The sequence below is a fragment of the Taudactylus pleione genome, unplaced genomic scaffold (genome assembly GCF_031769625.1).
Source record: "Taudactylus pleione unplaced genomic scaffold, aTauple2 ptg000129l, whole genome shotgun sequence".
Classification (NCBI taxonomy): domain Eukaryota; kingdom Metazoa; phylum Chordata; class Amphibia; order Anura; family Myobatrachidae; genus Taudactylus; species Taudactylus pleione.
This window is the reverse complement of record NW_028284531.1, coordinates 4,951,452-4,977,073: the sequence shown is the minus strand read 5'-3', so window position 1 is coordinate 4,977,073 and position 25,622 is coordinate 4,951,452. Positions and strand designations below refer to the sequence as shown.

General features: G+C 40.6%; 1 protein-coding gene across 4 annotated transcripts in view; it reads right to left on the bottom strand.

The window, feature by feature from the left end:
* The window catches only part of SLC12A1 (solute carrier family 12 member 1), a 140,314-nt gene that overhangs the window by 97,285 nt on the left and 17,407 nt on the right, over positions 1-25,622 (bottom strand). The window contains exons 3-11 of one of the 4 annotated variants that reach the window (XM_088472793.1): positions 22,677-22,799; positions 21,948-22,023; positions 16,818-16,913; positions 16,346-16,441; positions 12,761-12,900; positions 11,790-11,900; positions 6,984-7,095; positions 2,550-2,677; positions 1,149-1,233 (exon numbers count right to left, since the gene is read on the bottom strand). In XM_088472793.1, coding sequence (XP_088328919.1) covers positions 1,149-1,233; positions 2,550-2,677; positions 6,984-7,095; positions 11,790-11,900; positions 12,761-12,900; positions 16,346-16,441; positions 16,818-16,913; positions 21,948-22,023; positions 22,677-22,799 — 967 coding nt within the window. Of the gene's footprint in view, positions 1-1,148; positions 1,234-2,549; positions 2,678-6,983; positions 7,096-11,789; positions 11,901-12,760; positions 12,901-15,087; positions 15,184-16,345; positions 16,442-16,817; positions 16,914-21,947; positions 22,024-22,676; positions 22,800-25,622 lie in introns of all 4 variants that reach the window. The other 3 variants (XM_088472792.1, XM_088472790.1, XM_088472791.1) reach the window with 3 other exon arrangements.

The window sequence follows — 25,622 nt, the reverse complement described above, 5'->3', positions numbered from 1 at the left end:
TGGCCACAAGCTAATGGTCTTGTTGAATGTTTTATGCGTAATCTTGGAAAGCAAATAAAGATTTGTAAAGTATCCCAAATTCCAATTCAACAATCCTTAAATCAATTTCTCAGACAATATCGATCAGTGCCTTTCTCCACAACAAATGTCCTTCCTCAGACATTAATGTTTCAAAGAAAAGTGATCAGATCCACACTTCCGGAAATTCATTTAACTCCTGTGTCTAAAGATCATCAGATTAGGAAGACAGACTCTACTAAAAAACAAAAAGCTAAACAGTATGCAGACCAGAAAAGGAGAGCTATTGTTTCTGATTTACAAGAAGGAGATCGTGTTCTGGTGAAACAAAAAATAGTACGCAAGTACATGACTGCTTTTCACCCAAGTCCACTGACTATAATGAAAAGGAAAGGAACAATGATTCTTGCAGGAAATGACAATCAAACAGTGACAAGGAATGTTTCCCATTTCAAGGAGATATTTCCATCTCTATCTTCTGATGGACCAAGTCAAGAGGATGTCATCACAGTACCTTTACCATCCTCAGCATGAAGTGATCCGATCATGGAGTCTGTTTCTTTGAGTGACGGATCACATATTCAGACAAAAAGAGGCAGAGTCATTAAAGCTCCTGCTAGGCTTATTGAGCAGATATGACTCTTAATTTATGGCTTGTAACCATTCTAGAAGGTTTTCCAGTTTCATATATATTGGGTTAATGTTCATGCTCAGATACCATTAACACATTGTTATATGTTTCATTTTAGAAATGCACTACTTGTTTGAATGTAAATTTTATATATAAATATATAAAAATTATATGAAAGGAAGGGGGAGATGTAGTATCTATATAGATAGTTTATGTGTATTGTCATGTAATAGTAAAATGGGGTAGTGTACCTTTAAGGATGCTGCAACATAGAAGGACATGTGATCAGGAAGTGGAGAGATATAGAAAAAAGTAAGAGAAAGGAGAACAGCCATGAAGAGATGATGTCTTATCTACCTGTACTAATGCAAGTATTACTACTAATAAATAAGTTACATAAACAGCATACATGATGAGTCATTGCTATGAAGAAAGGTACATCAGGATATAACAATCATAGCGTAGTTTCATAATACAATATATGCCAATTTACACTCACCTGCACAAATTGCTACCCCAAGATAAGCAACAGTTGTGATAAAGATGGCCCACATGGTACCCTTAGGAATAGCCCCTTGAGGATCCTGAAAAATATCAAGTTAACAGACATGGATGAGCTGATTTAATTTATGAATCGGGCCTGATATGCACATAATTAGCGCCTCCAATAGATTCAGGTCAATCACAGTGCAGTGTACTAAGCCAATCAGTAATCATCTACACATGTCCATAGAATGATTTTACACCCATCCTTCCTAGATTATTGGGATTGTGTGAGATACTACGTAACAGTGGCCTGGACTCTGACTATTTTGATCTTCATCTCCACTTCTGCTCAACTTCATTGCCACATTCGGTACAAATCAGCATTACATGTTGAATCAGTTTGCCATCCCGAACTAGCTAAGTCCGGGGCGCCCCTTAGCGTTAGCCATGGGGAGGGGGGGGGGGGCTTAGGTTTAGGGAGCGTAGTGGGGTTAAGGTTAAGTTTTGTGGGGGGAGGTTAGGGTTAGGCACCTCCGGGGTGAGGCCAGGGCTAGGCACCCCCCGGAAGGGTTAGGTTTAGGGTGCAGTAAGGGGGGTGTTAGGGTTAGGCACTCCCGGGGGAGGTTAGGGTTAGGCACCACTAAGGGAGGGGTAGGGGCGGGAGGGGTTGGATACTTACCTGCCCTGTCAGGATCTTCTCCCTTCGGGCTGCCGTTGTCATAGAGATTCCCACTATCACTAGTCAGTATGTCATTATCACTAGTCAGTATGTCACTATCACTAGTTACCATGTTATTAATGCTAATCAGTATGTCACTATCCCTAGTTGCCATGTCATTATCACTAGTCAGTGTGTCATTATCACTAGTCAGTGTGTCATTATCACTAGTTATCATGTCATTAACGCCAGTCAGTATGTCATTATCACTAGTTACCATGTCATTATTGCTAGTCAGTATGTCACTATCACTTGTCAGTGTGTCATTATCACTAGTCCTTATGTCACTATCACTAGTTACCATGTCATTATTGCTAGTCAGTATGTCACTATCACTTGTCAGTGTGTCATTATCACTAGTCCTTATGTCACTATCACTAGTTACCATATCATTAATGCTAGTCAGTATGTCACTATCACTAGTTACCATGTCATTATCGCTAGTCTGAATGTCACTATCACTTGTCAGTATGTAATTATGACTAGTCAGCATGTAATTATTAGTAACCATTATGTCGCTAATGATCTGACATGAACCATGTACATACTAAGGGGTCGTTTCTCCCTATCTGACGACTTTAATAATCAATTTTATGTGATAAAGGAATAGAGTTTTATATTAAAAAAAGTGCCCATAGCTTTATTGAGGGTAAGCATAACACAAGCCTTTCTCAGCTGACTAGAGAACTAGTGTACCTTCAAGTCACCAGAAATATTTGCTCCTGCAAGAATTCCAGTAGCTGCTGGGAAGAAAATTGCAAAGACAGAGAAGAAACCTTCTCCGTTCCTGAAGTCTGGACCAAAATTTTCAGCAAATATTGAAGCTGTAAAGGAAAAAGTACATATTTATGAACCTGCAACTCTCACACGTGGGAGCAATACATAAAGATAGTGATCAGCAGAATTTAGAAGGAACAGTGAGTTAGGTTACCCATAAACTTTAGCTGGTAGTTTTAGTATGTATTTCTTGTACACTGAAGTAGTTGAGTCTATATTTTATTGCTTGTGACTGTTCGTTCACTGATTATGGTTTGTATCCACCTGCTGTCTCAGAAGTGTTTATTGCCATAATACATAATGAAATGAGATCCACACTGAGCCCCTGAGACAAAATTCTCCTTAGTAAATTAAAAAAAAAACACCCATAAAATGTTTTTATACACAATTCACCCAACCTGAAATAACACTGAAAACATAAGGAAGAGTGTAACTGTGGAGCATTTCTGATTTGCCATCAAATTACTTGGCCTGTGAAACAGGAAATTGTGCTTGATTATTGAATTATAAAATTGATCATATTTTAGCAAAATCAGACAAACACAGGAACAGGGTAAATGCTAGAGCGTGTCTCCATTTACACCAGCCAGGACTTTTAAAAATACACTTTCATGACATCTTTAGTGCAACTAATGCATAGTTTAAAGTGTCAAAGGGAGCAGTAGAGTGTACGCAAAACAATTATTTCTTGAATACATACAGACATAGGGCCTGATTCAGACCCACTCGCAAGCGGCTGTCCGCTCGCAAGTGGGTCGATGTTGTGCTCTGCGCATGCGCACGATGGCGGGAGCTCTGTCGTGCGCATGCGCCAGACGCGACGAGCGAAGGACTTTCCTTCGCTCGTTGTGTCTGATCAAAGGGGGCGTGCTGTCGATGTTGATTGACAGCACGCCCCCTTTGGTGGGCGTGCCGGGGGCGTGCCTCCCTGACGGGGACGTTCCCACGGGAACGCCTCCCATCAGAAGCCGGCCCACTGACATCACTAGTGATGTTAGTGGGAGTGATTTTGGCTCTGATAGAGCCAAAATCACTCCGGGGCTTGTGGTTGAAAACCTCAACCGCAGGCTCCGGCTCGCAGTTTCGATGGTCGCGATGGTCACGACCATCGCGGCCATCAAACTGCACGCTCGTATAGGCTGTGGGTGGTGACCCACAGCTATACGAGCGTCCAGGAGGACGCTCCATTTTTATGGAGGGCGGCCCTCATTCAGAGCGTGCGCTCTGCTCAGAGCGTACGGCTCTGAATGAGGGCCATAGTGTCTGAGTAGCACGGATCTCTGTTCATGGACGCAAACAGCAAGTTTATGTATACAGCGCATGCACAGAGGCGACTATACCCGTCTTTGCGTTTGTCCGTCCTATTCTGAGTTGGATGATGGCAGTTGCGGCTGCTGGCGTACAGTCAATGGAGGGCAATGCTTTCTACCTGCACATGCATGCAGGGGCAAATTGGGACAGAAAACCAGCCCGGGAAATTTATGGAAGCAGCCCTAGTGGGTGGCGGGGTCTGTTGAGTAGGTGGGAGTCTGTTAAGGAGGCAGGATCCCTTCTCATAGGGCCTGATTCTGAGTTGAACACAGTTGCAGCCGTCCTTGTGTCTTTTGCTGCAGTTGCGTCTGTGACCTTAGGCTAATGCCGCTACAATGTCATTCACTGGTGTACAGTCCAAATATACAAGGACTGAGACGCCCGTGTCTAAGGGGTCTATTCACTAATCCATGGTGAGAGATAAAATGGAGAAAGATAAGTCCTAGCCAATCAGCTTCTGTCAGTTTACAGGCTGTGTTTGAAAAATGACAGTTAGGAGCTGATTGGCTGGGACTTATCTTACACTATTTTATATTTCTCCAAGGATTAGTGAATAGACCCCTAAGACTTTAGACACCACTATCGGTCGCACCATTGGAACTTTTAACAGTCCTATGCTAGGTGCAGATCATCCATCTAAGTATGGCATCCAATGTGAGCAATTCATCATCTCTATAGCCAACCCCCTGTAACCACCTAGGAACACCCAACACATTTCTAATACACTGCTTGGTGTATGTGTCTGCATCTACACTGCAACTCAGACACATGCGCAAAACAATGCACAAGAAAATAATAGAACACTTTGGCCCCCACAGTAAAATAAATATATACAATGACACCCGACAGAATAAAAAGACCACATTAGCCTCCACAGGAAAGAATAAAACACATTGTCCTCCACAAGAAAAAAAAATAGGGCGCTCAGTGTACGTCCCCACCAGAACTAGCACCTGGAGCACAAACTTCATAAACTCCACCAACGCTGTCGGGATGGGAGTAGCAGTAGTGGGAAGCAGGATGGGAGTAGTAATAGTAGTGGGACGCATGGGGCAGGATGGGAGTAGTTGTGGGAAGTGGGTGCAGGATGGGAATAGTAATAGTGTGAAGCAGTGAGTTGAATGGGAGTAGTAGTAGTTGTGCAGATCAGGGGGCAGGATGGGTGTAATAGTAGTAGTGTGGATCTGAGGGCAAGATGGGAGTAGTAGTAATGGCAGAGCGGTGCAGGCTTGGAGTAGTAATAGTGTGTGGCAGGCTGGGACTAATAGTGGAAAGCATGGACAGGATAGGAGTAATAGTAGAAAGCAGAGGCATGATGGGAGTAGTAGTGTGGAGCAGGGGGCAGGATAGGAGTAATAGTGGAAAGCAGGGACAGGATAGGAGTAATAGTGGAAAGTAGGGGCAGGATGGGAGTAGTAGTGTGGAGCATGGGGCAGGATAGGAGTAATAGTAGAAAGCAGGCATGATGGGAGTAGTAGTGTGGAGCAGGGGGCAGGATAGGAGTAATAGTGGAAAGCAGGGACAGGATAGGAGTAATAGTGGAAAGTAGGGGCAGGATGGGAGTAGTAGTGTGGAGCATGGGGCAGGATAGGAGTAATAGTGGAAAGCAGGGACAGGATAGGAGTAATAGTTTAAAGCAGGGGTAGGATGGGAGTAGTAGTGTGGAATAGGGGGCAGGATAGGAGTAATAGTGGAAAGCAGGGGCAGGATGGGAGTAGTAGTGTGGTGCAGGGGGCAGGATAGGAGTAATTGTGGAAAGCAGGGGCAGGATTGGAGTAATAGTGGAAAGCAAGGGCAGGATGGGAGTAGTAGTGTGGAGCAGGGGGCAGGATGGGAGTAGTGGTGGGAATAAGTGGGCTGGATAGGAGTGAAAGAAGCTCACCTCCACTCTAGGGTCACCTCAGCTCACTGCCATCATTCTCTCAACACTGACACCAGCCTCACACAGCCAGAGTGTGTTGGGAAAGCTCCTGCCATCCGTATCCCACTCCTCTCCTGCATACACCCTGCCCCCCTGCGTGGTCCGCCTCACCATCACCATCTCCCGACTGACACAGCCACAGTGGACAGGACGGGATGTCCGGGCCCAGCTCCCAAAGAAAGAGGGGCTTACGGAGACTGAGGGAGGGAGGGGACATCGTAGATAGTTGAACCGGGAGTTTCCGGTTTGTGTTTCGTAATGGAATGCAAATCCCGGAGGTGCGGCAGCGGCAAGTGGGTGTTCACCCGGCCAGCAGTGTTGGCCAACCGAGCAAAGAGGTTCATGGGGCCGGCCCAATGGGAACTTTCCTGTTGTCCCGACGGCCCAATCCGCCCCTGCATGCATGACCCCCGCATTAGTTGAATGGGTACTCGCATTAGCATAAATTAGTATAACAGGCTTCCGCGCAGAGACAGTTGAAAACAAGAGAGGGCCTGAGTGCAGGCTCGGTGCAGGCTCCCTCCTCTCTGGCAGTACAGTAGACTCTAACTTTGTGCCAGAGTCTACTGTGCATGCGCAGGTCTCCAGCAACATGGTGCCTGTGCCACGTTCCCAGAGACTTCTCTATTGCACATGCGCAAAGCACCAGAAAATTGGCCAGCACGCAAATTTCCTTGTGACTTTTGCTGTACTGCAGTGCCAGCTGACCTGGGACTCCGGAGAGGTAAGTATAATTATGGGTGCAGGATGTGAGGTGTGGGCCCACCTGGACACCCTGCACCTGTTATAGATACACCAATGCTTCTGCGGCTGCCTGCAACTACAGACATGTTTTCCCTGCAACTCAGAATCATCTACAAAGTGAATACACTAGATCAGTGGTTCTCAAACTCGGTCCTCAGGACCCCACACAGGTCACGTTTTCCAGGTCACCCAGCAGGTGCATAGGTGTATTCGTTACTCACTGACACATTTTGAAAAATCCACAGGTGGAGCTAATTATTTAACTTCTGTGAGGAGACCTGGAAAACATGCACTGTGGACCGACTTTGAGAACCTATGCACTAGATACATATATATAATTTGCCTTTAGACAATAAAGCGTTTTAACAGCAAATTACCTTTATAATTAAAGAATCCTTGTGCCCTTTTTTCCTGTGTGGTTGGAATAACGGTTCCAATAAAGAAGTTTGCAATGGCGATGAGCAATATAATCAGCAACACAACTTGAGTCTTGATATAAAAAGAGAGATCAATGACGACTTTTATAGTCTGGTTTCTGTATTGTAACATTGCAGTCAGGGATATGACAACATTTCCATAAAATCAGTGTAAAAGATTCACAACAATAAAATTATATATATATATGAACAGTTACAACTTCTTCTCATTGTACAATGAGCCCATAAAATGGAACCTGGTGCATCTGATGTTTACAATAATAACAGTATATGTTGCTTCAGTTTCTAACAGTCCTGGGAATACATACTGTAACAACATTTAGAACATCTGGTGCATCTATTTCCGATCCTGAAGGTGATTACATAGTTGGCAACACTTCAATTATATAAATAATAATAATAATCAAATATATATATATATATATATATATATATATATATATGTATAATTTTCAGGGACATTTTGCTGCCGAGCAACTACATTTAACCCGTTACTGCCACAATATTGTTTTCATCACTGAGCTGAGCCTACGTTGCCTCTTTCAGGCTCATCACATTGCAATATCAATATCAGCCATTGTTCCTGTGCAATGCCAGCACAAATTGTACGGATCTTGTTTATTTTTATTTTATTTTTCAAACTTAGCATTTTCTGAAAACAGTACTATTGGGTAGATTTACTAAAGCTTCTAAAACAGACAAGTGGTGGTGTTACTTATAGCAAGCTATCAGATTCTGATTCCATCCTAGAAAATAATAAACACAATCTGATTGGCTGCTATCGGCAACACCACCACTTGTCTGTATTAGAAGATTTAGTACATTTTCCCCTAAGGGCTTGTTTATAACTAAAGACCAGAATGTACAATAGTTTTAGCAATTTGGCGCACCAGAGAATAATATTCATTTATATACTAACAAAAACATTGGGCAAACAAATGGAAATAAATGACTGTCATACCTTTCTGAATAGCTGCAGGTCTCCCAACAGGAATTGTTTCCCATTTGTAAGGAATTGTTTCCCATTTGTAAGGACAAATATGCACCTAGCACTTTTATTTACATAAATGTTTTTCTTTGCCAGGTGATCACAAGTGATTAATGTAGTGTCTGTTAGAGATGTGTCCTCACTTACTGGTTGTCTGTAGCCACTGAGATGCTCTGAGACGAGTAGAGTACCATATTGTACCTTATTATTCTTTACATTTTGTGCCGCAGATGAAGCACAACAGATCTTGGCATGAGGAAAAGTCTGTTTTGCACAGAATCAGACTGAGGGCCTGATTCAGTAAGGATCGCAATAGCGATTACGCACGCAGTCTCACTGCGAAGATATGCTAATGATAGCAATCGCAATGCCGTCGCAGCCTAACATAAGGATGCTCACTTTATCTTACACACATCCGTAATACTTAGCAAGACTGCGAAAACATCGGTAACATTGAGTACCGTCGCAGCCTCACGCACACTTGCACAAGGTCTGACCTTACTCAGGAATTGCTAACCTCATTGCACTCTGTGAGTACTCAAGCTGCGTATGGCATTGCAGTGCCTAAATTATGCACGTCCCTGCAACGGCGTTTAAACGCACTGGCACGCCTGCTTTTTGCTGACCACTCCTCCCCTTCACCACCCCCAAATGGCACTTCCTGTCAATCACTCTGCGATGGGTCTACGTAGTCACTGCGAAGTCAGTCCCGATTGCAGTGGATCTTCGCGCACACGCATGGCGATGCATATGCATGCGCAGTACACAACAATCGGCCGATCGCGTGCGTAATCGCAGTTGCGATCGCTAGTGAATCAGGCCCGCAGTCACACACAGATGTCCAAATGTTGCACACCAAATTGATCAGTGTACGCTAGCAATGTGATTTTGTCACTGTGCAGTAATTATGCGAATAAGACACATTTTGAGCAAAATGGCGCACGGCACAGACGAGTCACATGAGAACGGTCGCGTCTAGAGGAGCTATTTGTTGTGATTGAAACAATAGTAAAATAGGAGTTTTATAGGGACATGCAGCATATCAGCATAAGTATTTTTTTTCCCGGATTTATAGAGTAATCAGTATAAATTGCATTTAACCATGGTTCCACCTCTTATTAGTTTCATACATTTAGTGCAACCCCACATGTACACAAAATGAATATGGTGACGTCTAACAGTTATATGCATATTAAGGGCCTGATGCAGGGTTTAATGGAAACCGGGTGTATGTACTCAAGACCTGCAAGCAAAGAAAATGTGTATATTCATCCGTATGTAGAGTTGTACACGTTTTGGTGTGCACCCGTCCCCTATGTGTACGCTTGCTTTGCTAGTAGTCATCATCACCAGTCCCTGCCGTATATTAGGAGCAAATGATATGCTGAAAACATGTATTTTAGGACCATGTCTGCATAACCCACATCACTGAACTTTGCAAAACGACAGTTGCTCCTCTACAGTTGACAATTGTTGCAGGGGCGCTGAAATTCCATTTCCGTTATAGCGACACGGGGCCGTATTCAATTAGCGGCAAAAATGGACGTTTTTTTCACCATTGGCGAAAACGGACGTTTTTCACAAAAAAAAGGGCGATAGTTTTGCCAAAAACTGGAGATAAGTTTTCTCCATCCCAGACCAGGCTACATTTTTTGGGGATCATTTATTATTAGCAGGGGTGTCCAAAGGGTTCTGAAAGAAATCCCCACATTTTTAGCCAAAAATAGGGATTTTGCATTTTTTTTCGCCTGGTCTGGGATGGAGAAAACTTATCTCCAGTTTTTGGCGAAAATATTGCCGGTTTTTGGTAAAAAACGTCAGTTTTCGCCAATGGCGAAAAAAATGCAGTTTTTGCCGCTAATTGAATACGGCCCACAGTTGCAATGCAGGTAACCGCATTTTAAAGGGGATGGCATTAGAAGTTTAAATAGGAAGGTTAAACAGCATGTTTAACCATATAATGCGTCCCCTTTAAAATGTGGTTAGCAGCATTACAACTGTGTCACCATAATGCCGTCGGCGTTTTAGGGTCGACATCATGACTGTTGACAACCTAACTCCATCCCCAGTCCCCAGCACACTTGAACTGCCTGTGACTGGCAGTTTTCGAATGCACTGCTGACGTTGGCAATTTCTTGTTCAGCTGGGTATCTATTATGCTGTTGTGTGCAATTTAGTTTTTCATACAGATCCGTCCTCATTCACCTAGCATTTTTGTGCCATATGGCGCGAGGCGCGTGGCACCACTTAGATGTGGCTCCACAGATATCGAGGTTCATCCTTAAATTTTAGTGCTTTTTCGCATGGCACAGCGTCTTGATGCGGTGTGAGAATAGGCGCATGTGGACACATCTGTACATATGACAGGGATTATTTCTGCTTTATTGTGTTGTGTGCATGGCATAAACCCAGCGCATATACTATTGTTGCCAACTAGCAAGTATTAAGGTAGTTTCTGCTTTGCATAGTGTATAGCTCAACATTGTAGTTTTTATAGAAAAGACAAATTGCACCTGTAATTTGGAGCACAATTGTGTACAACTCGCACCAGACCCAGTGGCTTTATGGTGCACTTAAGTTATAAGCACTTATTTGATTGATATAATAAAGACAAGTTGTTTATACGGGAGACTACAAAACAGAGGACAAAGGAGTCATACTGTGATAGACCATTGTAATATTGCTAAATAGTATAAGTTAAGCATCTACAGTAGTAAAGGTAAAGTTTTATGATCCATTAGTAACTACTCCTAGGTAAACTAATCACAATGCAAAGTTCAAATTACAAAGTGTCTCTGTAAATGACTTTCAATAGGACATTTGAGGGTTTCATAAAAAAACATAAGAAACATTTTTTTCTTATCATTTAATATGTTGTTCAGCTATAATTCCCAAGAAGAGCAACACCTGATAATCATGTAATTTCTAACACGTATACTAATATGATAGGAAGGGGATATAGTAAGCATCCCGGCAAACTGGATGCTGACGGTCTAAATACCGGCACCGGAATCCCGACAGCATTGGGATCCCGGCTCCAGAACAACCGCCGGCACTCCAAAGGTAAGTATTGGGGGTTAGGGGTGGGATAGGTTTAGTGTTAGATGTTAGGCACTAGGGGGAGGGTTAGGCACTAAGGGGAGAGAGTTAGGTTTAGGGTGCGGGAAGGGAGAGGTTAGGTTTAGGAACTAGGGGGGTGGATGTTAGGTTCGGGCACTGGGGAGAGAGGGTTAGGGGTAAGGGTTAGGTGTAGGGAACTTATCCTCCAGTGTCGGGATTGTGACTGTCGGGATGCTGCTGTTGGTATTATGACAGCTGGCATCCCGACTGGCAGGATCCCATACCTAACCAAATAGGAAGTATATCAGCTATCCTACAATGCTTAATTAACTATAAATACCTGATGTATATGCAAACACATGACAATTTGACGGGAGATATTTTGCTGCATCACTTTTAGATTTTTTTTCTCTTAATTCTAAAAATTATTATTATTTTAATTATTATTTTTTTACCTTCCATTATAGGTTGCTCTAAGCATGTAAGTACAGTAAATACGATTTTCCAAATCATCACATTCAAAACAGTGCACTTAGGTTCATTAAAGCAAACTTTAGTACTAGTTGGGAACCCAGAACAGATTTCACTTTCAAGATTTTTAGTCAGTCACAAGCAAAGGATTATGGGAAATATTGTTTTACAAATGGTAAGTATATTATTTAACAGTGTTCACGCAGTCTTGTATGTGATTGTGTTACCTTAGCTTCCCACTCCATGCCTGCTACAGAAATACCAAGTAGCAAGATCACTGTTATCGTCCCCACAATCCTAATGTCATTTATTTCGTCTATCATGAGTGCATTATTGACCTGCAGCAAAACAAGAAATTGAATAATTTTGTTTACATATTAAATTGCTGATACTGTGTATGCTGAAAAACTAATTACTGTAAAACAATATATATTTAAGCATGCATGCTCAGCCTTCTGTACGCCATCTGATGCTGTGATATATTTCGCAATGCGCAGACCGTCAACCATTGCCTGAGCATTTTGGTAGATGATTTTGGCCAGCCCTGTTAAAATGTATATAAAATGGTAATGGGACCACAATTAGGGTTTTGTATTCGAAGTAAAAGGTAAAACTCATTTGAACCTTTTTTACTTTGAAAATTAAAACTAACAATTAAATTTCATGTTGCTATCAGTGATAGAATTTAAGATTAAAAGTTACCCTGGGCCAGATTTAGCACTAGACTCAGTAGTTCTGTGTAATACAAAGGCAACGTAACAGTCTGGAACAAAGTATACTCTATAGGACGGATACATATGTATCATGTATTAAACCATTGTGTGGTTGCCAATACTGTTTGTTGGTATTGTGTATATGCCAACTGTATGTCATTTTTAACATAAAATATGTGATTTTTTTTTATACTAACTAGTGTCACAATAAAACAAATAAGTTCAAATAATGCTATGACAAAATCCTTCATATATAAAGACTTAAGCATTGCTTTTAATTGTTTAAAAACATCAGCTATCTGCACCGTCATTGACATAAGTCAAGAAGACCATAAAAGTGGAATATATTCATGCAGAAGCTGAAAGAAACTGATCAGGAAAACTGTAATAAAACAATATACTGCAATAGTTTATTACCCCCAGGAAAGATTAACTAAGTATAAACATATATTAAATTGTATTTTCCAAAAGGTCAGAGTATTCACCTTAAGAAGATCCACAACAGTTTCTGAGAACCCAACAACATACATAGCAACAGCAACAGCATTAGCAAAGGCAAAGATAAGCCCGATAGAGCCACCGAATTCAGGCCCCAGACTTCTTGAGATAAGATAGTACGCTCCACCTATAATCAGACAATGATTTATTACACAAAGCAAAACAGAGATAAGAAGCAGAGATAAGTGGCAGGTTACCCAAATTGTCAATTTCCCTGAACAGACCACAGACTGCAGAGGCCAAGGGAGGCTAGTCATTTTTGGCTTTGGTGGTGATGGCGTTAGAAACCCATATGCCAGAAACAACAAGTTTTATATGAAGCCATTGAGCTTGCTGCTTTGAATCTAATGAAGGCCTGTGGAGAAATGTGCTTTGGTGCTTCTGATATAGGCCAGTGAGGCCCAGCACCTAGTCACACCACCATATAAGTGCTATATTCCTTGACTATGCGCTAGCTAAGCATTGATAACTGAAGGAAGACCCAGCTTTCTATTACCACTGGCTCACATAATTACAAACAGATGCAGACCATGGTGCAATTGCCCTCTGGTTCTCCTTGCCAGCCCTTCCCTGTGCTAAGGATGGAGTATGCCAGGAAATTACTAATCTATGCTTAATCAGGAATTGTTTCAAACAAGTTAGGTATTAATAGTGTTACTTGCATGCCAGCTAGTTATGTTTTTTATATTGAATCTGTTAAGCATTAAACAATGGAGCAATATAAATTGTTGTTGCCTGTACATATGTACAAACAATCACTCCTGTTCATGGAATTTGAGAACTAAGGAAGCCTTTCCCCTGTACCCTTGTACTTAATTCATATATGACATCACCTAAAGTATGCTAGCTGCCGTTATGTCTATAACTGCGAGGTTACAAAAGACAGCAAATTAATCAGAAACCATTAGAAAGTAGCCACGTAAACAATATGATTGAAAAATTATGAACATATATTATTGTGGCTGACTCCTTTGTGCTTACCTTGTGCCAGAAACTGCAACCAACAGAGTGTACTTACCTTTGGCAACTAACAGAAGCTCTCTAATACTAAATTGGCTTGCCTGTATACCATATGGTTAATGTTCAAAGGAAGGTCTACCATTAAAATTACAGTACGAGCAAATACCTTGTGGCCAATGGAAAAATGTACAGGTTCTCCTGCCAAGTTATGTGATTCTTTGTCAATCATTTTCTCTAAGGTCACACTGTTCTTAATTATTTCCCTTTCTGTTACCTCATTATTTGTCGGATGTTGCGAATTGAGTGTAAAGTATATTTGGATATAACATGCTCAGATACAGACTGCAAGTCATTGGGATCATAGTGGTGCATGTTGTCACATCTGGGACTGTACTAATGATGAAGCTGAGTGAAGCAATTCATGGAAGCACAAGAACCTGAACATTGTTTAAACTGTTACTTAATGCTAACATTAATCTCCTTCTAATGGGACAATTCAAAGCTATGCTTCATTACATTTACAGCAAAGTTTCCAACTCTCCCCATTACATATAGATAATTCCCTTGAATTCTGAACTCATTCATATACTTCATTAAATATGTTATGCTATTTGAATACAGAAATTATAGATTGGAAGTAGCTGCCTGGAAAATAGGACAATTGTAGAAGAAATAATTTATATGCGTTGATGCTTATACTACACTGTATAATAGTAAGTTTTACTAAATTAAAAAATAAATATTTGTAGTGATCTTTTCATTTCTCTTACTGAAGCTACAGTAAGTGGAATCTTAGGTCAAACTTCTTTATTAAATGGTTAAAATGTCTACAGAATAGAAAGCTTTTTTTCTCATTTGCATAAAGTACCTGTGGCATTAGGATGCTCCTGTCAGTAAGGAAAAAAGCAGACAGTAGCAGGTAAGTAATTATGTACAGGATATACGGGAACTGCTAACTTAATGCACATGATCTTTACAATATACTGTTCGGTAATTGCCATCAGACCTGCTTTAATGAGCTACATGTTTTCTTTAGTCCAGGAAAATGTCTACCCCTTTTAGGCTTAATTTACCAATTTTAAACCCAAGAAGATTATAAATATGTATGTGAAAATAATGAGGAGAGAAGAAATATCATACAGTATGTAAAAATTACTTTTAAGATGTGTTTCCTCTTTAATGCTTTATATTCACCAAGGATAAAAACCAGAGACCTGCACAAAATGACTGAACTCAAACAGTGAAATACATTATAAATACATTGTGAGAGAGTACTACCAATGGGACAGAAGAAAATGAAAAACAGTTTTTCCCCACCTTTATGAATAGTTACAGTACATTGAAAAACACTCACCGCCTCTGACAACGCCATTGGTGCATATAGCGGACATAGAAAGACCTGTTAGCATGGTCACCACCACACTAAGGGAAATGATAACCACTCCAAGACCTGAAAATAGCAAAAAAACTTAAAGTTTACCTGTAAATTAGAGAGGCACAGGCCAGTGAAGTCCTCCATACACAGGCCAGTGTCAGGTATGCTTTGGCCCTCCTGAAACACGCTGGGATCATGCACACTTACCAACCCTGTGTCCTTCTCTGACTCATTGGGGCAGATTTACTAAAGTTACTTAATATAGTAAGTTTTAACAATTTAATGAGTGCTACTTAATGACAGAAGTAGTGGAACTAATCTTGATACTTCAGGCACAAGAGAGGTACTGTCAGCCATACTGTACCTATGTAAGTGCTTTGCCAAAAGACAACTCTGTTCCACAAGAAAAGCTCTAAAGCTGAACATTGTAGCAGATGGGCCAGACTTTTCTGTAACTATAATTACATCTGAGTCCAGTCTACTCTAATAAATCTACCCCAATGTGTATGTGACACCAATCTTGCAAGCAGATTCCATAAAGGTAAATAGATTTAAATGGAAGGTATAAGTTTAATGCAAATTAATAAGATATTTAATAAGATATTTTACACTGTCAATTAACTGAACCGTCACCAGGTCTACAAACAACAAAAATAACACAATCTCCAGCTTCTCATGCTGTAACTTTTTGACAGTTGTGGTCTTTTTGTTATTATAGCGATTGAATAAAATAATGGGCAAAAGTCTCAAATAAAATCAGGGATATCTTAATAATTTGCATTATACAGCACAGATACTGTTTGGAAAATTGCATAATACATGCATTAGATTGTAAAGCAAACCAACCAGTAACCATTTATGTTGTCCATCCTGGAAAAACGATACCTGAAATGTTCTCCATAGTAGATGTGTCTCTGATCTTTAAGCCTTTAAGAAGTTTAATGTGCAATGTTATCACCTTTAGGGTCTTCTATTGCCACGTGACTCATCTCAGTCTCATATGGACACAACCAGTCATTTATTTTGGCTCAGAAGTTGGCTCTTCTGGATAGATTCCCAGTGGGACCCTTCATAGCCTAGGTGGCCTACCTTGATGAAATTACCTTGATACTTTGTGACATATGTTCTCCATATCCAGGGGACTCACTAAGACTTTCCAGAACTGAGTACAGGACAGACAGAATCACATACCTAGCCATACAGAGACTTGGTATCTTAAATAGCCTTAACTCTTTACCTCCACGGACAAACCCGTTGGTTGCTATTGCAGAGGTTGACAACCCTGTAATTGTAGTTACCATGGTGGCCAGAAGAATTATGATAACTCCAAGACCTGTCAGTAGTGAGAGAAAATTAAATATTTGATATTTGCACCTTGTCGTACAGCAAAACTTACGCTGGGAAAGTCGCAGATAAATACTTGAAAAAATATTGTACTGGAGCACGTGACTAAGTATCAAACGGCAAAGCGGCCTTCTTGCGTAAATCCTGAAATTGAGCACCTAGGAGAAAGGCTAAAGTACTGACTGTGGCTAAAGTGACGAATCCGTGCTTAAAATCCTGGAAGAAATTCATCTTCTTGTCTCTTTTTTGCTCTATACTCCAGTTGGCGCTAAGCCTCCAGCGAGCCAAGAATGCGATTACCTTAAAATAATGAGATTCTGAACTGGAATTGAACTTTAGAATGTTCATGGCTCATATTTTATTACCTCCTCTGACATTTCCATTTGTGGCAATTGCAGAGGTGGACAGGCCAGTTATAGCCGTTACTGTCACAGCTAACCCGATGATAATGACACCAAGACCTCAGTGAAAAGAGAAGAATACAATCTGTTAACTATAAAAACAACTTGTGCCTTGCCTAGAACATCCACATATAAAAAATCTACAGAATTCTACTATTAGGAACCCTGCACAATAATGATGCCTTTATAACACTGTATGTAAGATAATTAAACACCTGACATTGCTATCAATAAACCTCCAGTGGTTCTATACAGGGAATGAAAAACAAGAACCAAATGGTACAGATAAAAAATAAAACTCTGTTTTGAACAGATACAAACTCATCCCTGAGTATAACTGAGAAAGTTCCCACTCTTGCATCTAGAGGGCTGCAGGTAGCTTCCTGCTCGTAGGTACTGTGTTACACCACCAGAAATGCTTCAATCGGCCTTTTTACTTAAATAAAAAAACCAAAAAGGTAATGCCAGATATGAAATTATGGGCCTGATTCAGATTTGGGAATAGAGTAAGATAGAGCAAGTAACTGTGTACCTGGACAAACCATGTAGCAATGCAAGCGGTGCAAATACATAAACATATTTTGCATGTGGGGGTAAATAATGGCTGATTTTGCATGTAGCCCACACATGTTGCCTAAAGATCCTTTTTATACTTATCAGAGTTGCTACAATTAAAATGATTGTGTGAATTTATCAGGTGGCGTATGGTTGATGTTTACAAAATATAATCTATGTTTTTATGTTTTAAAAGTATTACATTTTAGTTGTTATGTATTATTACATGCTGTTTTTGTGAACATTTATATATTGGTGCAACCATGTACTATATATATATTTTTAATAATAAATATATTAACAAACAAGCGGCACCCTATCTTTGCGGTTTATCGCAAATGCAGGACAGCTTTGTTTTTACATTGCAATTTAGATTTCAGTTTGGATACCCCCCTCCCAAATCTAATTTTCTCTGCCCCATCTGCAGTGCAGCATGGTTTTACCAAGATACAGTAGCTTGCTCTTTCTTAATGCTGAATTAGACCTTATGTTAGAAAGCTTGATGTCACAAGCCTTGGATATGGCCGAACAGCCGAGGTATCTATAAATAAGAATATCATTTTGGCATATTGTCTATTTAGCTCCAGTATGAGTCTGGATCAAATATGAAAGATTTGTGCAAGAGGGCAGGGTTGAGATAGTTCTGTAATTGGTGCCTTTGCAAACAATAAAGCTCATGCTAATGCAGGTATCGGTTCATCTATGTGTGTATCTGTCCGTCTTCATGTATATGCATCTCTGTGCCCACTGTCCCAGCCATGGACCTAACCGTCATCACTTGGTGTCAGCACTTGCACTCACCACATGCTGAGTGCAAAAGATCAGTCCGAATTAGGTGTCACTTTACCGTATGGACGCTTCAAACAAGCACAGAAGTCTGACCACATGACCACAGATCCCATGACAGTCCCATGTGACAAATATTTTCTGTGCGCTCACATGGTAGCGGCTCAGTTTCTGTACAGAAACGTCCATTTTACGGGCCTCCATCACGGCATGTAGGCACGGTGCAGCACATGCATGGCCTGTGATTGTTTCTTCCAGTGCTGCTAACAATCACGAGAGGCATCCGCTTTAATTCATCATTGTAAAGGAGGGGATCTATTTTCAATAACACCCACATGTTGTCCTAATGTTCTGGAAACCCTACACTGTAAACTTGTCATAGAGTGAATAGAGTAGATGATGCAACCTACACTGCAAGGTTTGTATGTCTGGATTTAGGCATGCTGGAGGGATTTCCATGGCCATGGCAGATGTAAGGTGATTTTATACTATGGGTTTAAACTTGTGATTTGCCCTTCCCATCTCAGGTATTATCTGTTTATTGCCCCTTGTATTTACCATAAATTACCATCAATGGCTAACTGACTGGCTACATGGAGTCTGTTCCAGCAGGAACCTACAGTTAATTTAGGTGACCTCATCCACTAGGACCAGTCCCAGATAAGTCCAGCTATTTCTGTTACTGCCCAATGGAAGCCAATTCCAGTACCCAGAAAGCCAGAGCTGAAAGTAGGTGTTTGTGTTAATCCAGTTTTAAAGGCACAAGTGGTGCCACACTGTAGGCTTATTATGCCAGTGTGAGCTCGCTGGAAGTGGAAAGAAGCTGGATTTAGCTGCTGTCTTCTATAGCAGTAGGACTCAGAAAGAAGGTGCCATGCTGTTGGAGAGAGAAGCCAGGAGTTCCCATGTCACTGTTAAAGCCACTCTTGCTGTGCGCCTTTTGTGTGTTTGACAAGACTAGTATGGTTAGCCCAGATAACAGTTGGTGTAAGATGGTATACATTGTTTGTTTTGCACCTGCCTGTTGGAGGGTGGATTCCTACCTGTATCAAGGTACCCACAGTCCCCTGCTATAATAGTTCCATAACGGGGTGTCCGGCCGTGGTTCACTAGGTGTCTATTCACCTAGTGGAATCCCAGAATAGTCCTTGACCCCTTAGTATGGTCACTCTGATAGAGATGTTATGGGTTTGTGCTCTTTGAGCTGCAATCGACCTTATCTACTGTATCGTTACAGTCCACCAGACAAATGGTGTTTCATCCAGTATTTCATAGTAACTAGTCAGGAAGAGCTCCTGTCTATCCAACATAATGCTGTACAATTTTTAAAGTTACATTTATTTAATGTTTTCTTTTTAAATGTCTTTTTTTTATAACTTGGCTTTCACTGTAGAGATACGCATGTGGAGTGCATAATTACTAATTTACCCATACTCTCAATGCCTTGTACAGCATATATAATGCTTCTGCCGTTAGGTCAATAATTTTAATATCTTAAAATATAAAACCCTGCCAAGCCAGCAGTTCAAAATAAAATGGCTACAGAAACATTTTTATATTATGTTAAGAATGAAATATAATTTTGAATTACAGCTTCACATCCATCCCGCTAACAAAACATAAAAACTTCGCTAGGAGAAAGACTGCCAAAATGGTCATATAAACATGGAATAATGGAAAATATTATTGTTAAATAAACAACCATGCAGGCCAAACATAAAATGTTTACCATAAAAAATAGGTTGATTTTAAATCAACTCTAATTATTTAATAACTTTTCCATTGCTACGCGAAAGATGGATAACGTGAAAGAGGAATATCCTTCTGGCTTTCTCACACCTAGGAGCTAAGTAATACTTTTTAATGACCCAAATAAGTTACCAAACTGCCCTTAGAAAACTAATTGTGCATGAAAGCCCAGAGCAAAGAATTGGCAGGTTTCAAAACGTTCACTTTTTATGGAAGGACAGAAACGTGGCTGTACCCCTGTGGCTATAAGGTTTCATTTGATATGCATCATAAAATCACTGAGCACTTATTTGTCAGGCAGAGCATATGCTAAAGCGCAGAGCAGAGAAAATGAGAACTTTTAGAATTGGTAATATTTGTCTTTTGTAAGAAACAATCTTTCTATACATCCCAAATGACCCAATTGTATTTTACAGCTTGGGCATTAGCTATTCTCATTAAGTGAATGATGACTGTACAATTAAAAAGTGCCTATGGGTAAGAATGTCCTTATGCCACAATTTGTGCATGTTGTGCAATCAGGAGGATGTATGAGCTACACCCTGCTCCGTGAGACTAAGGTCGCAGAGGATGTTTTCTGTTCACAGTTTGAGACAAGAATTCCTTTTTTAAGGACATTAGAGATCAATATTGCTTTTCTCAGGTGACATTATTCTGTTTGTATTATAAAGTTGTCTTAGCCAAACATATGGCTCTCTAAGTGCTGCAAAACAACGACACCAATGATGTACTGTACTACTGTAAGTACACATTAAACATATAAAGGTCTTTTACAAAGCAGCTAAAGTATAGCCCTCTGCTGCAAATGCATTTTGTGATGTTATCCGCTAATTTTTCTTTCCTGATAGCTCCTATTTGTATGCGATGGAATTAATTGAGAATGGAGCATGTAATCCAAAGTAATATGTAGAAGTGCTTATTTTAATAATATTGAATTTTGAAAGTGTTCACTTGCGGTTTAATACTATGAATGCATACCAAATTGTGACCTCAACAGTATTTGCTGTGCAAGCATGTTGAAGAAGTACCATAATGTACGCAGGTAGGAAAATGTCTTTGCCCAGATGCCACATTCCAGCCACAAGACTCCATTATTTATATTATGTCATAGATGATGGTGTCTTGGCATAAATATATATATATATATATATATATATATGTATATATATATATATATGTATATATATATAGAACTCATATATACATAATATAAGCATCAGCAGAAGCAAGGAGTGTGTGGCAGACTTTAGTAGACTCTCCTCTCCCCAGGTTATTCCATACAGGAGAGAGTTCTGACCACAGACAACATGCTACCAGTGGAGCAAGCAAGCAGCACTGGGCACAAGCCTGATATCATTAGATAGTAAACCCGTCAGCAGGGTCCTCTCACTTATTTGAATGCCTGTTAATACCCACTGTTGTTGTATTACTTTGTTATTACTGTGTTCCCTATTGAATAGTGATGACAAGTATACTGGCAATATATAGATAAATATAGTGAACTCGCCAGACAGAGCCGTAACTAGACTTTTTGGTGCCCTGTGCCAGAGAGAGCGTTAGTGCCCCCTTCCCTATTTTTTACATAGGGACATAAGATACTGCAACTGAAAAAGGGCCAGGGCCTCATGGGTAAGGGCCAGGGAAGAGATAGGGGAGGCCAGGAGATGCTGGGGATAAAAGAAGAGGAAGCTACAAGTGAGAATGATAATAAACAGGAAAACTGACAGGCCCAAACAGCGCCCCCTGCCCTACCATGGCACAGGTCGCACCACCCCAGTTACAGCCTTGTCACCAGATCATGGGTACACTGGACCTAAGGTAACTAACCATTCTGCATTGGGTTTAACTTAGAACTTGATACCCAAAGCTAAACTCAATTTACATTGACTAGTGTTGTCCTTTAACAGCACCTAGACTAGGGAGTACATAGCCAAGCATGAAGTCCTACTAGCCTTACCAACTATTTCTAAGCATCTCAGCTGGGAGGTACAAGCTAGTACTTACCGATTCCAGCTTGACCTACGATCCATGAGAGCCGAATGAAAAGCATCACACCCCATATGTTTAACATGCATCTGACCTGTCAGGAAAATGAAGGAAACAAATACATGTTCAAGTCATTTCTAACAAATAGTTTTGCTCCATACATAACAGTATCTTATTTTTACCCACTGTATAACTATTATACAAGTATCGTATCATTTATAGCAAATGTTACAGGGTAGGTAAAACTCAGAGATTTAATAGAGAGTCTTAACAAAACATGTTATTAGTCTGGATGACAGAGAACACTGGGACATCTATAGTAGGAAAGACAGAAGGTGACTTGGCCATTTCTAGCCAATGAGGTTTTAGTCTTATTTGTATGCACACTGTGAGTCACTCTGAGCTGTGGATGGTTGGTCAGGCTGACAGTGACCCCTACCAGATTGCAGCCACTGATGGAGCCACTGTAGTATAAACATAATATATATCATAATCATAGTAATGAAAACAATGAAGCAATTAATCCTTCACTAGTGTATCTGTCAGCTTTGTGCCCTTTGGGGGACACGAAGCTTAAGACTCCTCTGACAAAACATCAGTATGACTCTCAGTGTAACTTATTAGCTACATACTAAAACCCTGCACTGTTTTTGGGACCAGAGAACTGGTTCTTTAGCGCTGATATAATACATACATGTGATATGGACTATTATGATTCATGTTCTTTTGTTGGGTTGACACACTCACCAAAACACCTTTTATCCATCCAAATTTGACGAATCCCCCCTTCTGCTGCTCCTCCTCATTCTGCTCTTCATCGATCAAAACACCTTCGCCATTCGAAACTGAACCAGGGGTTACCGCAACATCCTGTACAGTTAAAAATAACTTTACAGCTGTATTTTCAGTAATTACTTTCAACAAATGGCCAAAAGACTCAACTTTTATTCCGGGAGATTTGCCTACTCTTGCGGGGGGTCGGGAGTGGCAACCGATTGTCGGAAAGCTCCCGGCAGTCCCGGGGAGTAGGCAAGTATGCTCCTGGAGTGTTTATCTCATCAGTGTGACTCACTGTGACCCCCATACACACACTGAGCTAGAAATACCCACGTGTGCACGTTCTTCTGTGGGATCGGGAGGTTGGGCATCTAAAATATTAAACTGCACATAAGATGTAACCTCCAAAGCCGTCCGTTGCAGGAGCATTGTTTTAAGCTGTTTATCGGCTAACACTCCTGCATAGCTCCTGCATACACACCTATTCAAATATTGAACTGATCAGCCGATATTCGGTTATCAGGCTAATGATTGCATAGGTGCGCGCCTAGCTTTAGGCTCACTTAGACGGCTGATGCTGTGACCGATAGTCGCGATATAGATCCGATGCTGCTTCTTCGGACGCAGCCCTTGGTGCTGAGATGCCAGCAGTAGGTGTCTGTTTACATTAGACGCCTCCTGCGGCATTAGCAACATTTTGCGCCGCCACTGTGTAAAAGATGCAGCGGCGGTGGAGCTATTTGCGTCCGTCTCTGAATCAGGCCCTATGTGCAAAACTTAAACACTGGATCCCTGGCAGTGGTGGAGCTCTCTGTTACATGGCGGCATTGCTGGTTTTCTTAGCAGCACTTGTCTTCTAAGATGTTCAAAGAGGACCTGAAATGTGTACCCTGTCATACACCAATATATCTGTTCTTTCTACTGAAGTTATATGAAATAGAATGAACGGAGCACTGTATTACAAAGAAAATGTAAACATTTAAATGAACAATGGGTGCAGTCTAGATTTAATAGTAAGTCGGTTGTAGTGGTTATGACAAACTAATGGTGAGCACACCGCACGGGCAGATGGATCAGGCCTGGCCAACCTGTGGCTCCCCAGCTGTTGTGAAACTAAAAAGTCCCAGCACGCTTTACCAGCTGATCAGTGGGAAGGTATGCTGGGACTTGTAGTTTCACAACAGCTGGAGAGCCACAGGTTGGCCAGGCCTGGAAAGAACCATGCTTAATGTGGCCGATAACATATGTACAGTATGCATTTGCCCTGATGATAAGCAGTAAATATAATGATGTGGCACACTGAGGCTTGACCTAAACTGAAAGCTTAGCACAGAATGAACAGTCCTTGTTTTGGTGTTAAGCATTTGAAAAAGTGTTAGTGGTAACTGACAGCACATTTACTATGGGGGTTAATATTCACTTTTTTTTAATTGATGCCCAAACTGTACATTGAACACACAAAGAAAGAAAAATCAGCACAGGTTACATGCAATCACCCGCGTGCACGTGAGGCAGCATATCGGAGAAGTACACAGAAGTGGTTAATAGTCACAAGAGAAGGACAAGGGAATCTGGGTAGAAACTATAATACATACAGTATGTGAAAATGTACACCGTGAAATATAATTAATAAAGTGTAATGCAGAAATCTCTCAAATAATTGTGCAGAAATGGGAACAAGGTAACTATATTAAAACGTGCTGGAGATGTAAAGTGGAATTCAGATGAATTATTGCCACACCGAGCTATGAAATACAGAGAAGAGAGCACAGTGTTTTGATAGCAGTATGCTTCATTTCACAGAGAAGATAAAAACATAACAGACAGAAATCTTTTCTCTGCAGGATATAAAATGGGTTTGAGTAAATTAAAACACATACACAGCTGTGGCATAACACAAGGCAGAAGCAATTCTGCAAAAGGCTGAAAAGATTATTTTTCCATTCTGTACAGCAACCACATTTCCAAACTTTCCAAACTAATATTTATATAGATATATTTTTATATATATTCAAAATAATTGCCTGTTCACGTTTACGTGTTGAAAAGAAGGGTGCATTAGTAAATGATCTACGGCAAAAATAGTCCTGATTCACTTATCTGGCTGCCTCCAGTAAGTATAACTATATATTGTGCAATGCTCTGCTGTTTTTATTGATTGCAAAGCGGTTAACCTACAAAGTTTGGGAGCTATAAATATCAATGTACTGGATGCAAACGATGAATATGCATATTTCTATTTGTAGCGAGCGCACAGTGCCAAATCTTTACTGACAAAAGAAAAGCCTTCAATTATTGCCACCTGAAACCAGTTGATTTCTGCATGATCGGAATTAATGCGTACTTTCACACCTCATTACCATAAATAACACTTCTTAATGTTCTATTAATGTGCTCTGAATTCCTGTGTTCGCAGCAACAATTACTCATTTACCAACAGATTTGCCCTAAGAAAAAAAGAAGTAATTTCACATATACCCCTAAGGAAAGATCACTATATGAAGGTACTCTTTGCTAACAGCAACTTGCTTGTACATAAAGGAGCATTTAGAAATCAAAATCTATCTATCTATCTATCTATCTATCTATCTATCTATCTGCTAAGGTGTGTGTGTTTCTGTGTGTGTGTGTGTGTGTGTGTTCGGGTGTGTGTGTTTGTGTGTGTGTAAAGTGGATTTGTATTTTCTGACAGCAAAAGCAATAAAAAAAAAGTTTACATTGTCTTTTCTGTTATTGCTTACGATTTTACTTATTTTGTTGTCATAAAATAGCCTTAAAAAACAAACTCTGCAGGTTTTAATGATGACGGGGTAAATGTAAAAAGGAGCGTACACACTAGACGATATGCTCCCTGAGCGATATCGTCTAGTGTGTCCCCGGCAGGGTGTGCTCAATGTCGTTCATGACATTGAGCAC